This window comes from Cyanistes caeruleus, chromosome 4 (genome assembly GCF_971803275.1).
Source record: "Cyanistes caeruleus chromosome 4, bCyaCae1.hap1.1, whole genome shotgun sequence".
In the NCBI taxonomy this organism is placed as follows: Eukaryota; Metazoa; Chordata; class Aves; order Passeriformes; family Paridae; genus Cyanistes; species Cyanistes caeruleus.
Window position 1 is genome coordinate 37,880,638 of NC_141704.1, and position 12,422 is coordinate 37,893,059.

The 12,422-nt window shown below is 37.8% G+C and overlaps 1 protein-coding gene across 2 annotated transcripts in view; it reads left to right on the plus strand.

Moving 5' to 3' along the window:
- FGD6 (FYVE, RhoGEF and PH domain containing 6) overlaps positions 1 to 12,422 on the plus strand; it is a 72,303-nt gene that overhangs the window by 43,835 nt on the left and 16,046 nt on the right. The window contains exons 9-14 of one of the 2 annotated variants that reach the window (XM_086887720.1): positions 4,286 to 4,336; positions 7,310 to 7,368; positions 7,510 to 7,581; positions 8,084 to 8,152; positions 9,721 to 9,804; positions 11,674 to 11,753. In XM_086887720.1, the coding sequence (XP_086743846.1) occupies positions 4,286 to 4,336; positions 7,310 to 7,368; positions 7,510 to 7,581; positions 8,084 to 8,152; positions 9,721 to 9,804; positions 11,674 to 11,753 (415 nt within the window). Of the gene's footprint in view, positions 1 to 4,285; positions 4,337 to 7,309; positions 7,369 to 7,509; positions 7,582 to 8,083; positions 8,153 to 9,720; positions 9,805 to 11,372; positions 11,633 to 11,673; positions 11,754 to 12,422 lie in introns of those variants that run through there. The other variant, XM_086887721.1, reaches the window with a different exon arrangement.

Below are 12,422 nucleotides of genomic sequence, written 5' to 3' on the forward strand. Positions count from 1 at the left end.
AATAGAGGATCAGGATGAAGCAAATGGCATTGTCAGTATACACAGCAGAGCTAGAGATGTCAGGGATGGTTGGCACTGAAACAAAACTCAGATATTGAAGGGGAGTTCCTCATGATGATTAATTGTTACGGTGTCTGGGACAGACTATTTTAGACCTAAGAAAAGCCTCATCCTGTGCTGATGGAGGTTATTGTAGGTGTCCCCAGTCTGCAGACCTTACCATGACCTTACCTTACCAGACCTTGCCTGCCCAGCTTTAAATACACCTGCAAATGCTGCTGAAAAGAATGAGATTGCCATGCCAGTGGCAAATATAGAAATGTAATTTTCTCTTGTTCTGTGTGAACAATAAAAGAGATCAAGCCAAGAATTTAATTACAGTGGAGCTGGAGAGTGATGTTTTGGATCTGTTTCATTTTCAGTCTGTTCAGTCTTTCACGCATGGATGTTGCCCTTTAGTTCTGACTCTTCCATGTCTCTGTGGCTGACCCATCTGCTTAGTTACCTTCCAACAGGTCTGTGTAATAATGAGCAATGCCTCTATAAACTTGTGCTATATGAAAATCTGGAGGACATGCAAAACATTTGTATCTTTTATTGCAGTGAGGTGTAGCAATGGAGCAGCTGCCTAGGCCAGAGACAGTGCTGGGGGAGTGGGTCTGTGGGGAGGAGGACAAGAGCAGCAGAATGAAAGTATTCCAGGAAATTAAGCTGTCAGGCCTGAGTCAGCAGGGATTTCTTCCTATTTACATGTTCTGTGTCAGTGGGGCAGCTTTGTACTGGTAACCTGCTGCTACTCGGTCACATCACAAGGTTGTTGCAGTGCTTTGAAGTGGAGTTACTTTTGTGCTAACAAAAGCAGGAGCAGGTGGACTCATAAATCAGGCAAGGAGATGTACAGCTCAGCACTGTTTCTGTTTAATTATACAGCTTCTCTGGTTTAGTAAGTGGACTTCCATTTTCTCACATACTGGCCCTGAGTGCTGTAACAGTAAATATTAGATAGCTCATGGGGTAGGTTAATCAGAGGCCTCTGATTTCTGAGAGAAATGAAGGAGAGGTGATTCTCTTCCCCCCAAAACCTCTAATTTGAGTAAATGACTTGAGACTGTGCAATATGAATAGGCTCTTGATTCTCACAGGATAAGCCTCACTCCTCTTTTTCACAGCATAAGGTTGGCAGAGAGTGTCTTTTATTATCCTTAACTGGGTTATAGTGAGGGGAGGCTGAGTGGGATGAAAAATTAGCCTTTTTGCACTCTGCAGCTTTGCAGGTTGGAAATAGAGTTGTCAGACTCGAGCCAATTACATGTTGTGGAACAATTTATTTGAGTTTAATTACATTAGACAAGCCAAGACAAAAAGTAGTTAATGACACAGAAGATAATTTTAAGCTGAAGTAATAGCCACTGCCCCCAGCAAGTGGGAAGAGGGAATTGGGGGCTGCTGTCAGGTAGAAGTAAGCATACAGAAATTTTCATCATAAAAACAGTACTAGTGTGCTTTTATGTTTATTTTTGTTGTGCATTGGGTTATCCAGCAGAATTAAAAATTTCTGAAGATATGATTAAAGTCTTTCTAGTCTGAACAATGAAAGCTTCTTTCAGAGGGGAATTTATTTTTTTTTATTTGGCAAAGACATTAGATGTCATTTCACCTTAATATCTGACTTCTGTATTTATTTCATCTAGGAGTAGTTTTGTAAAAATTTTACTGCAACATTTTTCATGTCTGTGCAATCAGCTTGTCTGTATAGCTTATGCCAGTACCTCCAGAAAGCTGTTGTAAGCACAGAATTTCCAGCGTGTATTCACAGAAGAGACTAAAAATATCTGTTCTGATGCTTCTCTGAAGCTGAGTTTTAGCTGTGAACTGAGATCCACTTACCAGATAAAGAGAACACTAAGATGAAAATTACGTATTTATCACTTTCAGGAGTTTACAGTTGTTTAATTGGCTGTTGCAGTTTTGTAAGACAAAGGCTGCCTTCTGTTTTAAATACATAATTTTAAATGTATGCAGTTAGGTTAAAATCTTGATTTTCCCTCTTCTCTTCACTGATTATATAATTTAAAATGCTAGAAAATACCCATTCAAAAATGGGTTTGAGTAGTGGTGTTTTGAGAAACATGTTATAAAGCATGAATATGCCAAGAAATAATTAGTTCCCATCTTGGGTCTCTGGTTTCATGTTCCCACTGCAATTACTTTGGATGTTAAACTGGATGTCTTCATATACCAGAGGCAGTGTCTTAGAGTGCCAGCTGTACATTTGCAGATGAGGAAATTATACCCACCTTACCTCTTGTTCCCAGCCTGTAGAGGTGAGTGAGTGGTTTGGGAGCTTTATTTTTGCATGAGCTGCAGGGACTCCTTTTTTATACTGGGAGATTCCCATTGGAGTCCTTTGTGCTGCCCCCAGTGAAAATCAGGTTGCAATTGTAAAGTTTTAATTTGTCGGTTTAATGAAGGAGTGCGAAGAGTGCTGTGCCTCAGCAACATGGTATAGCCCCAACATAAGACACCACCCATCCACAGGCAGGGCAGGAGAGGGCAACTGGTGGTGTATCTGTGACAGGTTCCTCCAGGTTAAACCAAATTAAACCCAGTGTGAACTATTCTCAGTTCCTTTCAAAATACCTCCTGGGTTTGTTTTTTTTTTTCCCCTCATATGAGCCTCTTACCAGAATAACAACCCAAGGTGAAGCAAGGTTAACTTTTTTTTTTTTTTAAATTGAATATATGGCCACCTAAATATTGCATTAGAATGGCTGGTAGCTACTACAGCTCAAGATTTTGAGGGACATGAAGGATGCAATATTGATATAGTAAAGCAGGAGAAGTTTTGGTGCCAAGTCAGACTTGTCTTAAAAGATCAGGTTAATGAAATCCTGCTAATGATCAGGCAGATCTCTGAGGAGAGCAGAAAGCTGTGAGTGTTCCCATGGCCCAGCCAATCATGCTTCCCAGAGCTCCCTCCCTGCCCCCCAGCCGGTTCCTCTTCCTGCACCCCAACCTGCTCTTCATGCTTCTCCCTTGGATCCTCCCTTAGGTCTCTGCCAAACAATAAAAAGTCAGTGCCAAATGTTTCTCTTCCTGCAGTTCTGTTTTTCTCAAAGCTTTCATTAGCTGTGACAAATTCTCTTACTCTTTGGAGCAATTCTACTGCAGGAACATGTTTCATAATTCCCTTTTAATTTTGTGCACAAGGAAAAGATTACAATATACTGAATGGTCTCTGAGGGGCACGCATGAAGCAAGACATCTTATGAAGGCAGGAACAATTGGCTCCTGATCATTTTTGAAAGAAAGAATGAATTTGGGTAGGGCAAGCATATGGGAGTTGAATTATTTCACTCCTACATGAAGCTTGTACAACTGAGAAGCTAAAATTGAATGCTTGCTACATTACATGTAGTTAGTTTTTATTAGATCTGCCTGAATATTAATACTTAATTTAAAAGGTAATTATAAATCGGTATTTGTTGCTTTTATCAATCTAATGCATATCTTTTGGAACATTTCTGTTTTGGTTTCTTTTCATTTTAAGGAGTTCAAAGCTTATAGAGGGTAGATGGTTGGTGTTTTTCTAAGGATATATATTAATCTTTGACAGGGTATTGCACTTTTTGATGAACTATACACTCAACCAGGGAATGGAAACTCGAGGGGGATGTTTTCTTGTATAGTCATACATTTGGAGTTAATTTTAGCGAAGTAAAATAGATTTTAAAACTACTAAGAGTTTAATGGATCAAGGGTGCCATCTCGTGGTTGAACTATATTTGTCATTGAAAACAGAAAAATGCCTATTTGAACATTGAGGGAAGTATATTGTTTTTATTACTGAAAAATATTAATAATAATCAGATCTGTAATGGAATACATTTTTTATTAACTTCTGCAGACTATTTTAGGTGTTCAGATAAATACCTATAATCCTCAAAAGTTTTTGCATCAGCCTAAACGTAAATGATTGCAAATATGTACTAGTTTTTCACTTGCTTGTTTTTTTCTGGAATAATGTATACAATATATCACTTGTCACTGGAGAAGACCACTGTTTCAGTAACCTATCTCTTTGCTGATATACTTTCATTATGGAAATGCTAGTTTTCCCTTCGTTATTACCTTGACACATTTAAAAGATGAAGTAGTAGATCTTTGTTGATTAAGTAGTGGATCTGAACAGTAGATTTCCAGGAAAATGAGGGGGTTTACTACTTTCTGGTGTTGTTTATTCATTTAACAAAAATATCTCTATATTATTTTTTTCTTTATACAGATTATTTAAAGAATCTTTTAGAAGAATCTGCAGACTATAGGGATACTCAAGGTAAATGTCTCTTTAAAGAAATAACAGCTTATGTACCAGTGTTTCCAGATTTTAAATGCAAAATGCTAAGCCAGTATTAGAAATGTTTTCTATTTAGTTCTAAGTTTCTCAGCAGAGATACTAAAATATTGCACTCTTGCATTTCAAAAAAGTTTGGAGCCGGCCGTGATATCAGCTCACACTTGAGTTGAAACCAAGAGATAAGAGTGAAGCTCCACAGGCAGTTTAAACAGATATTTTAGGCTACTGAAAGAGACAGTCCCTTGCAACTGTAGACCTTTAATAGGCAGCCTGCTCTCTCCAGCTATGAGCCTTTCTGGCCTCCTCCTCTCTCTTTGTGCCAGGACAAGCATCCATGTGGCAGAAGTGAGCAAGATCAAGGAGCTGCCATGGGTGATATTTAACCTGAGGAGTTCTCCAGTTTGACTTGTCAGAAGCTGCACAAACACAAGTTACTTACACAGGTTTGCCTGCATGTGGGGAGAAAGGAGATCAGAGGAAATGAGAAGTAGTTGGTGATGAAGAGGACAGGACCACACACTTCATAGTAGTGCAGGATTAAGGTGGTTTAACTCAAGCATATCAATGCAATGCACATTCAGGCTGTTTCCTTCTTTAGAATGTGCCTCAGCAGTACAAAAAATGCTCCCAGTCGATGTTTCCTTTTCATTTGCATAAGGTCCTGTCACATTTGTGCAGGTCCATTACCTTTAGAGAGTAGTTGTAGTTGTAGTTGATTGAACTTCAATAAATGAATACCTTCAATTTACTGAGCCAAGTTTGCTTTGTGTGCTGGTACAATACTGTGAAATATATGAGTAAACACATTTCTTAGGACATTTAGACCTATTTAAGTATGTTGAAGATACAAGCCAAAAATATTTTAACTGATGGCTCTCCAAGAGATAGAAAAATTCATCTTGCACTTCTTATGGCTGTGAACAAAATAACACTTGCACTGCATATTAAATAGTTGGCTACTTGAAAAGAGAGCAACCTAAATATATACTTCACTTTTTGTGGTTCCTCCAGCTTCTTTGTTTTTTGTAGTTATCTCTTTCACAGCGTTTTTCTCTCCCTTCTTATATCAGATAGAAGCTGAAGCTAAGTTAAAACAACAATTAAGTGTTAATTTGACATTTGACATATTTGGTAGTCCATCTTAGAACTTGGGTAAGAAAAGGAAGTCTAATCTTTAGTCACCAAGATCTTTCCTGAAATAATTAAGCTTAACTTACTTCTGAATTTGCTTAGTTTAATTCCACTGCAGGGCCTGGGAGTGAAGGGGAGGAGTGGAGAGGAAGACTAGGTTTGGTTGTGATTAGTACTCTTGGAAAAAAAAAAAAACCCAAATAGCACAAATCTTCTTGCTGACCTTCATTTGAATACATTACTTCAGCTAAGTGGTATAAGTGGAATGCTCTTCCCTGCCAAAAAGCACTTTGTTTCTGGACTTTGACCCTATAGATTATTTTATGTTGTTGTTTAGTTTCATTTAGTCTTGGCTGTATAAATAGTCCTGAGATCCTGGAACTTTCCCTTCAGTAGCCAGCAAATTTGATAATTTTCTCTAAAATTCTTGAATCTTTCTTGAAGTCAATGAATAAAATTTTAAGATTTTAATATATAGTAACTGAGAAATGAAGGAAAGTATAACATAGAGAATCAGGTGCTCATTCCTGTCTTTGTGAATTTAGCTACATTTGCCTTCATCTTCTTTCACATGGGTGGGAGCTGGGGAGGGTTTTGCCTGAAGCAGCTCCCAGCTACATTTCAGCAGGCTTGCTTGATACCCTGGCATCTATATCTAAACTTAAATTTTGCTTGAATGCTTGATATGTGCTATGTATTTTAGCTGTTTGACTCTGTGCTTGCATTGTCTTGGTTTGCGACAATTTTTTACAAAAATTCTCCTTTGATTGGCTTAGGAGGAGCTTTTTATTCATGTCTGTTTAGTTTCTCATATGGCTTCATGACATTCTGAACCTTTTCATTCAGAAAGCTTTGTCTTTTAACATATTCCCTTTCCCAATATGAGTCAACAAGAAGGGAAGTATATGCATTCTACAGTACTAATATTCTAATGATTATCTAGGAAAAAACCCCAAGGCCTTGGTTTTACCTGGTTTGATAGGCTTCTCTGTGGACTTTTAACCAAATTTATTCCTTTCTTTGAAGTGCTTGACTGTAATTCAGTCACTCAGAAGGTGTTAAATGCTTCATCAGAACAGTTGTTCTAGTTTTCTGTTAAGTGTCTTTTTCCTACTTAAGTAAATTGCAGGTTTTTGGATAAGATCCTTTATGGGATGCATCCTCAGACTGAACGCTCACCATGTTCACATAATCATTTTATATAACTGCTTTTTACACTTACTCCTTAGGCTATTTTACAGCTGAGTTGCTGGTTATTAAATATCAGTACTTAGCAAATTGCTCTTTTTTTCCCGAGATTTCTTTTTCTTTTGGTATTACAAATACAAAATATAGAAATTTGAACATTACTTTTATTTTGAGGGCCAGAAAAACTCAAGGCAGAAGACAGAAATTTCAAAGATTTATATGTTTCCTAGGTAATCTTCCACAAATGGCAATGATGGCATTTAGGTAAACTGGCAAAAACATAGTCCCTACAGAGTCTTTGTTAAAATGTTGTTAACTTTTCTGCTGTAAGTATAGTAAGTAATTCGTTGTGTGAAAAATTGGAATTTAATTTTGCCTGTGGACTGTTTTGAGTAGCTGTAAGAAATAATTGACTGTTGGTTAAAGTAATGACTTGCTAGGGCACACTTATTAAACCATGATCCAAAGACTCTGGGATTTTTGGGAAGTGGTCTGAATACAGTGACTGTACAATAAGATCCTTCAATCTTGATGTGGAAATGCAGTATGGTATCTGTGCTTTACATTATACTGATGCTAACTGGTCTGCATAACCAAAACCTTTCCTCATTTCCTCATTCCTTCATCTTTCAGATGCTTTAGCTGTTGTCATAGAAGTTGCAAACCATGCCAATGACATCATGAAGCAGGGAGTAAGTATTTTGCCTTATGAAGCTGGTTGATTAAAGCTTTTTCTCTTTCTCTCTTTCTTTTTCTCTCTTTTTTTTGTTCCTTAAAAAAAATCATGAATGCAAGGGCAAGTACTTACTTTCTGGTTTTTTTCCCCCTCATAGGATAACTTTCAGAAACTCATGCAGATCCAATACAGTTTAAATGGACACCATGAGATCGTACAGCCAGGACGGGTAAGTGCCCCACAAGCCAGTCAGCAGATTGCAGTGAAAATGAAGATGGTATGCAGGCAAAGAGTGATGCTGGAATATACCAAGAAGAAAATTGGTCCATTGCTTCATTATTAGGTTCTAACAATCGAATTAATACTGCCACTTCATATGTGTGGTGGTTTTTATTTGTTTATTTGACAGAAACTTAGAATTTTTAGAATATGATGCTTGCCAGATTTTGCAGGCAGGATTTTGTCCTCAAGCTTAACCCTGTATTTCTCATGGTTTCATGTGCAGCATGGAAAACTAATGCAGTCATCTACACCCATTTTTACAGAAACCTAAGGATAAACCGCTTTTCTCAGAAAGGGATCCCTGAATCCTAAAACTTGTACAGCACTTGTAGTGTAGTAATAATAGTAGTAGTAATAATAATAATAGTTATAAAAAAAAAAAGTCAGGTCATTCACATGGCTTGTGCCCTAAAAAGCTAAGTTTTGCATTTCTTGTTTTAATTTACTAGGTCTTTCTGAAAGAGGGGACACTAATGAAGCTATCACGGAAGGTCATGCAGCCAAGAATGTTTTTTCTGGTAAGATGCTATGCATGTTGCTATGTGCCTTATCCTAGTGTAATTTTTAGTGGTTAAAATATTACACTGCAAATATAACTAGTAACTGCAGGTAGTAGAAAAAATTACTAATTGTTGATGTTCTATTCAGTCAGCTCTAATGTAGAGCTATTATCTCTGGCATATGCACTAATTTTAATGGAAAACCATTTGTCACTAAAGTGTACTATTTTGAATAATGCTTGTTTAAAATCCAAGAGCTTTCATGAGAAAACATTATCTGTGGTACTGTGGAAGGTAGCACAGTTATTCCATCCCTCTCAGCTGTACCAGATCTTAAATTCCTGGTGCTGCTACTGCACCCTTCCCTCCCTCCTTTCCTTCCTCCTCCTCTCTCCTTCCCTTTGCAGGAGCCCATGTGCATCCTGAGCAGAGCACTGGGTGGAAGTTAAGCACTGCGTTCTCTTCCTGTCTGTGCTACAGCTTTGTTTTGAAACTTCTGTGCGTCTCTGAAGTTTCTATTTCCACTTAAACATTTTGTTTATCTCTTCTATTTAGACAGTAAAGCAGCTGTTATCCTATAATTTATGGCATTATTGGTCCACAGTCTTGGCTGAATTCTGTCTTGCTGTTACCCTAATATGAAGAGACACTTTTCTAGGCAGTCCTGGAGTGTGTATTATACCAGTTATGGAAATACTCTCAAAAACGTGGTGCTATCTCAAGCTTCACAAACCAGATACTGCTAATTTCAGCATCTCTATCTTGGATTTTCTCTGTTTTGTTTTATGGGGCAGGGGATTTGTTTGGTTTGGGGTTTTTCTTAGATATAAATGGTACAGGGTAGTATTCTAAGCTAGTATTAGACACAGTGATTTTTCCATTTATCATGTTGTGAAGATTTAGTAATCATCTGAAACATTTAGTTATTTTGCAAAGAATCACATAGCAAAAACTTATGAGGCACTTCAGGTTTTGGTATTCGTTTATGTGAAGTAGTAAATGAAGTTTGGATCCATGTATTCAACAGCATAGAAAATTTAAAAAAAAATCTTGGTTAGTGTTCATTAAGTGCACTGAACAAATCTAAGTCTGGTAGAATAGAAGATAAACTGTAGCTGCACTTTAAACTGGTAAAATTCACAAGGTATGGTTAAGTTTGTCCTTATAAATTGCTAATCCATTCTGCTATCTCCTAGCTTCTGGATTGTCTTGACTTGTTTGAATGGTTAATTTTAATATCCTTTTAAAGTAGTTTGCTATATTATATACCTGTGTACATGAAAAACATTTTTGTCCCTTTTGACAGCCTGTTCTTTGACATTCGTGCACTGTTTACTCATGTGCCAAATGTATATTTACCCAAGGAGGATATAAATAGATACTTATTGTTATCTGAATTCGTACATGAAAATATTTCTTGGATTCTAAGTGGAATAATAGGAAGTAGAGAATACCCTTCTGGACAGTTATCTCAGTGCTGTAGGAGTTCTGTACTTAAAATGTACAGTAAAATGTACAGTAAAATGCATTTGAAATGACCTGTCTTTTAACAAATTTTAGTCATTAAAAAGCATTCTGTATTACAGTTCAATGATGCCCTGTTGTATACTACTCCAGTTCAGTCAGGGATGTATAAACTCAACAACATGCTGTCACTGGCTGGAATGAAGGTGAGTCTCTTGTTAAAGTGAGCCTTTCTCCAAATCTACCTAAATTCAGGCTTTCTGTATTGGTTTGAAAAGACAGCTGTCTGCTAAGGAAGGCAGGAGCCTCTTTTGAAATGGAAAATGTAATCCTTCTCTCTCTGAGTTATTATAATTTTGCAATTAAAGGGTTCTCAGGAAAAGATATAGTAGGTATAACAGTTCTTTAGCATGTATAAATTATATAATGTATATATATATAATAAATTATAGCATATATATATAAATTATAGCATGTATATATATAGCATTATAGCATGTATAAATTAAAAAAAAAACCCTACAACTTAATAGGAAAATTAAAATAAAATGCAGTAGTGCAAAAACCACTGACAGAGTCAGAATATAACCTGACACCCTGTTGGTCAGGGTGTCAGTAGCAGTCCAATTAAGTAGTGGCTGCAGTCCTTCTGGAGTGACATGTGGTTTTGTTGCAATAATGATCCTGTAGAAGGGTGTAGTTTTCATCTGAAGGTCCAGTGATGATGTAGAACTGTCTGGTCTTCTGGGAATTCAGTGGAGAAAGGCTGATTGTGGTGTTCTAAGTCTCAGAGTGTATCTAGGTAGGAATGCTTGGCTCCTCCCCCTGGGTGAACATCTCACAATGGGATGATGTACTTTTATCAGTCAGTCAGGCAGTGACTCAATGGCCCATTAACAGAAGATAGCCCCCTGGAGTTATGAGGGATGGGTCATGGAAGAGATAAAGAACACTGCCTCACCTGGTTTTAAGGGATGGTGATAGAATACATACTTTTGGTTACATTTTGCATTGCAACCTAAGACATCTTCAAATTTTGAAAACACAACTGTGTTTACTGTTTACAAGAGATATTAAATGTGCTTATGTTCCAGAGCAGTCCTCCAGGCTTAACATTTTTTGCATAATGTGGCCTGTGGGATTGCTCTCTAGGTTTCCCTAAATATTCTGTTGCCACAGCATCTTCTTGGCTGCATTTTGCCCAGTGTTGTCCCACTCTGGAATGAGACTCACTTAGACTGCCTCACTTTTGCCTTTTAACTGATTTTTATTGCTGACAGCCAGAGATTAGGCATCTTTGCCTGATAAGATCCTAGTGGATCAGTTCTCTCTAGTTGATAGAGATTTGATAACTGAGATACAGCTTTTCTTCCTGAGCCTTTGTGAAAAGCATCAAAGTTAAGCCTTGAGCCCCACTGGGTAATGATAAGGGATATATATGCATGCTGTATAATGACTCAGTCACTGACATGACAGTTAATGGGAACAACAAATCATTGTCTCTAGTCCTGTCAGAAAAAATCACCAAGTCCAGTTGCAGGGCAGATCTGGTGCTCAGGCCCAAAGTTCTGCAAGTAGAGCTGCAAAATCTCTCTTGCCAGCAGACGTCTTGCAGTGGCTCAGACCCACTCTTGACTTTTAGGGCCCCTTATGTATGAAATTTGGCAGCTCAGAAGGATGAACAGGGTAGTGCAGCCCTTGCTCACTCTGGGGTTCACCAGTGGGTGTACCTCATCCTGCAGCAGCAGCAGTGCCTTTTTTTGTCCAATTGCAGGAGGTGCTCAGGGGGAACATGACTGGGCCTGTGTGGAAGGTGTGTGACAGCTCTTGAGCTTCATTCCCCTGTACATCTCCAGCGTTTGTATGAGGGCCAGTGAAATAAAAGGATGGGCTACATGTAATCTTAGTGTAGCTGGGCCCTCTGGACTAGTATATGATTTCCTGTATCTGAGTATTTTCTCTCCAGTGTTCCGCTTCTGTAATAAAAATGTAAGAGATTTTTCAGGAATTAAAATTAAAGCAATGACAAAAGTACCATTTCAGTTTGAGTGTGAAGTTTTCTCTCCTGAGTGAAGGTTAAGAAGCCAACCCAGGAAGCATATCAGAATGAACTGAACATCGAAAGTGTAGAGAGATCCTTCATTCTTTCAGCGAGGTAAGTCTTTCAAGTAAACAGTGATTTTAAAACTATGTGTTTTCAAACAGACCACACAGGCTTTTTAGAGCTTGTTTTGCGCTTAATGTAATGAAAAGTTACTCTTGGCTAGAGTGATTACAGAATAGAGGGAATCAGTAAATCAGAGTGAATAAAACCATTGTTTAGTTCTTCTTTTACAACTTAGCTACACCTTCAGAAATTCCAAGTACATTGAAATGCTACCCTTGCACTCCCTTTCTTTGAGAGGGTTTCAATATAATTAATTTTAGGCTTTTTCAGTATTTCTTTCTTCTAAATTTACTTCTAAAATTACTGATATGCTCCGTGTTACCAAATTCTCTAAGCAACAGCAAAAGGCTATATGGTCACTAAGTCCAGGCAGCTCTGGTCACTTTCTCTGAAATGCCTTTAGCAAAGGCCTGTTTTTGTGGACTGTTGTTTTTACAGTACTTGAGTTGAAGTTTTATGTGTTCTGACATTTGTGACAGTGCTGATACCAATGAAGAAAGACATGTTTTCTCTTTTATTTAGCAAAGCTGAGCAAGAGCAGACTGCTGCTTTTTGTGTGACCTTGTAAATACTGTCATGAGAATGCACAAAGATAGCAGAATCTGTAGCTGAGGGGTAGAGCAAGGTTAACATTGTCAAAGAAGCCAAAGGAAGTAG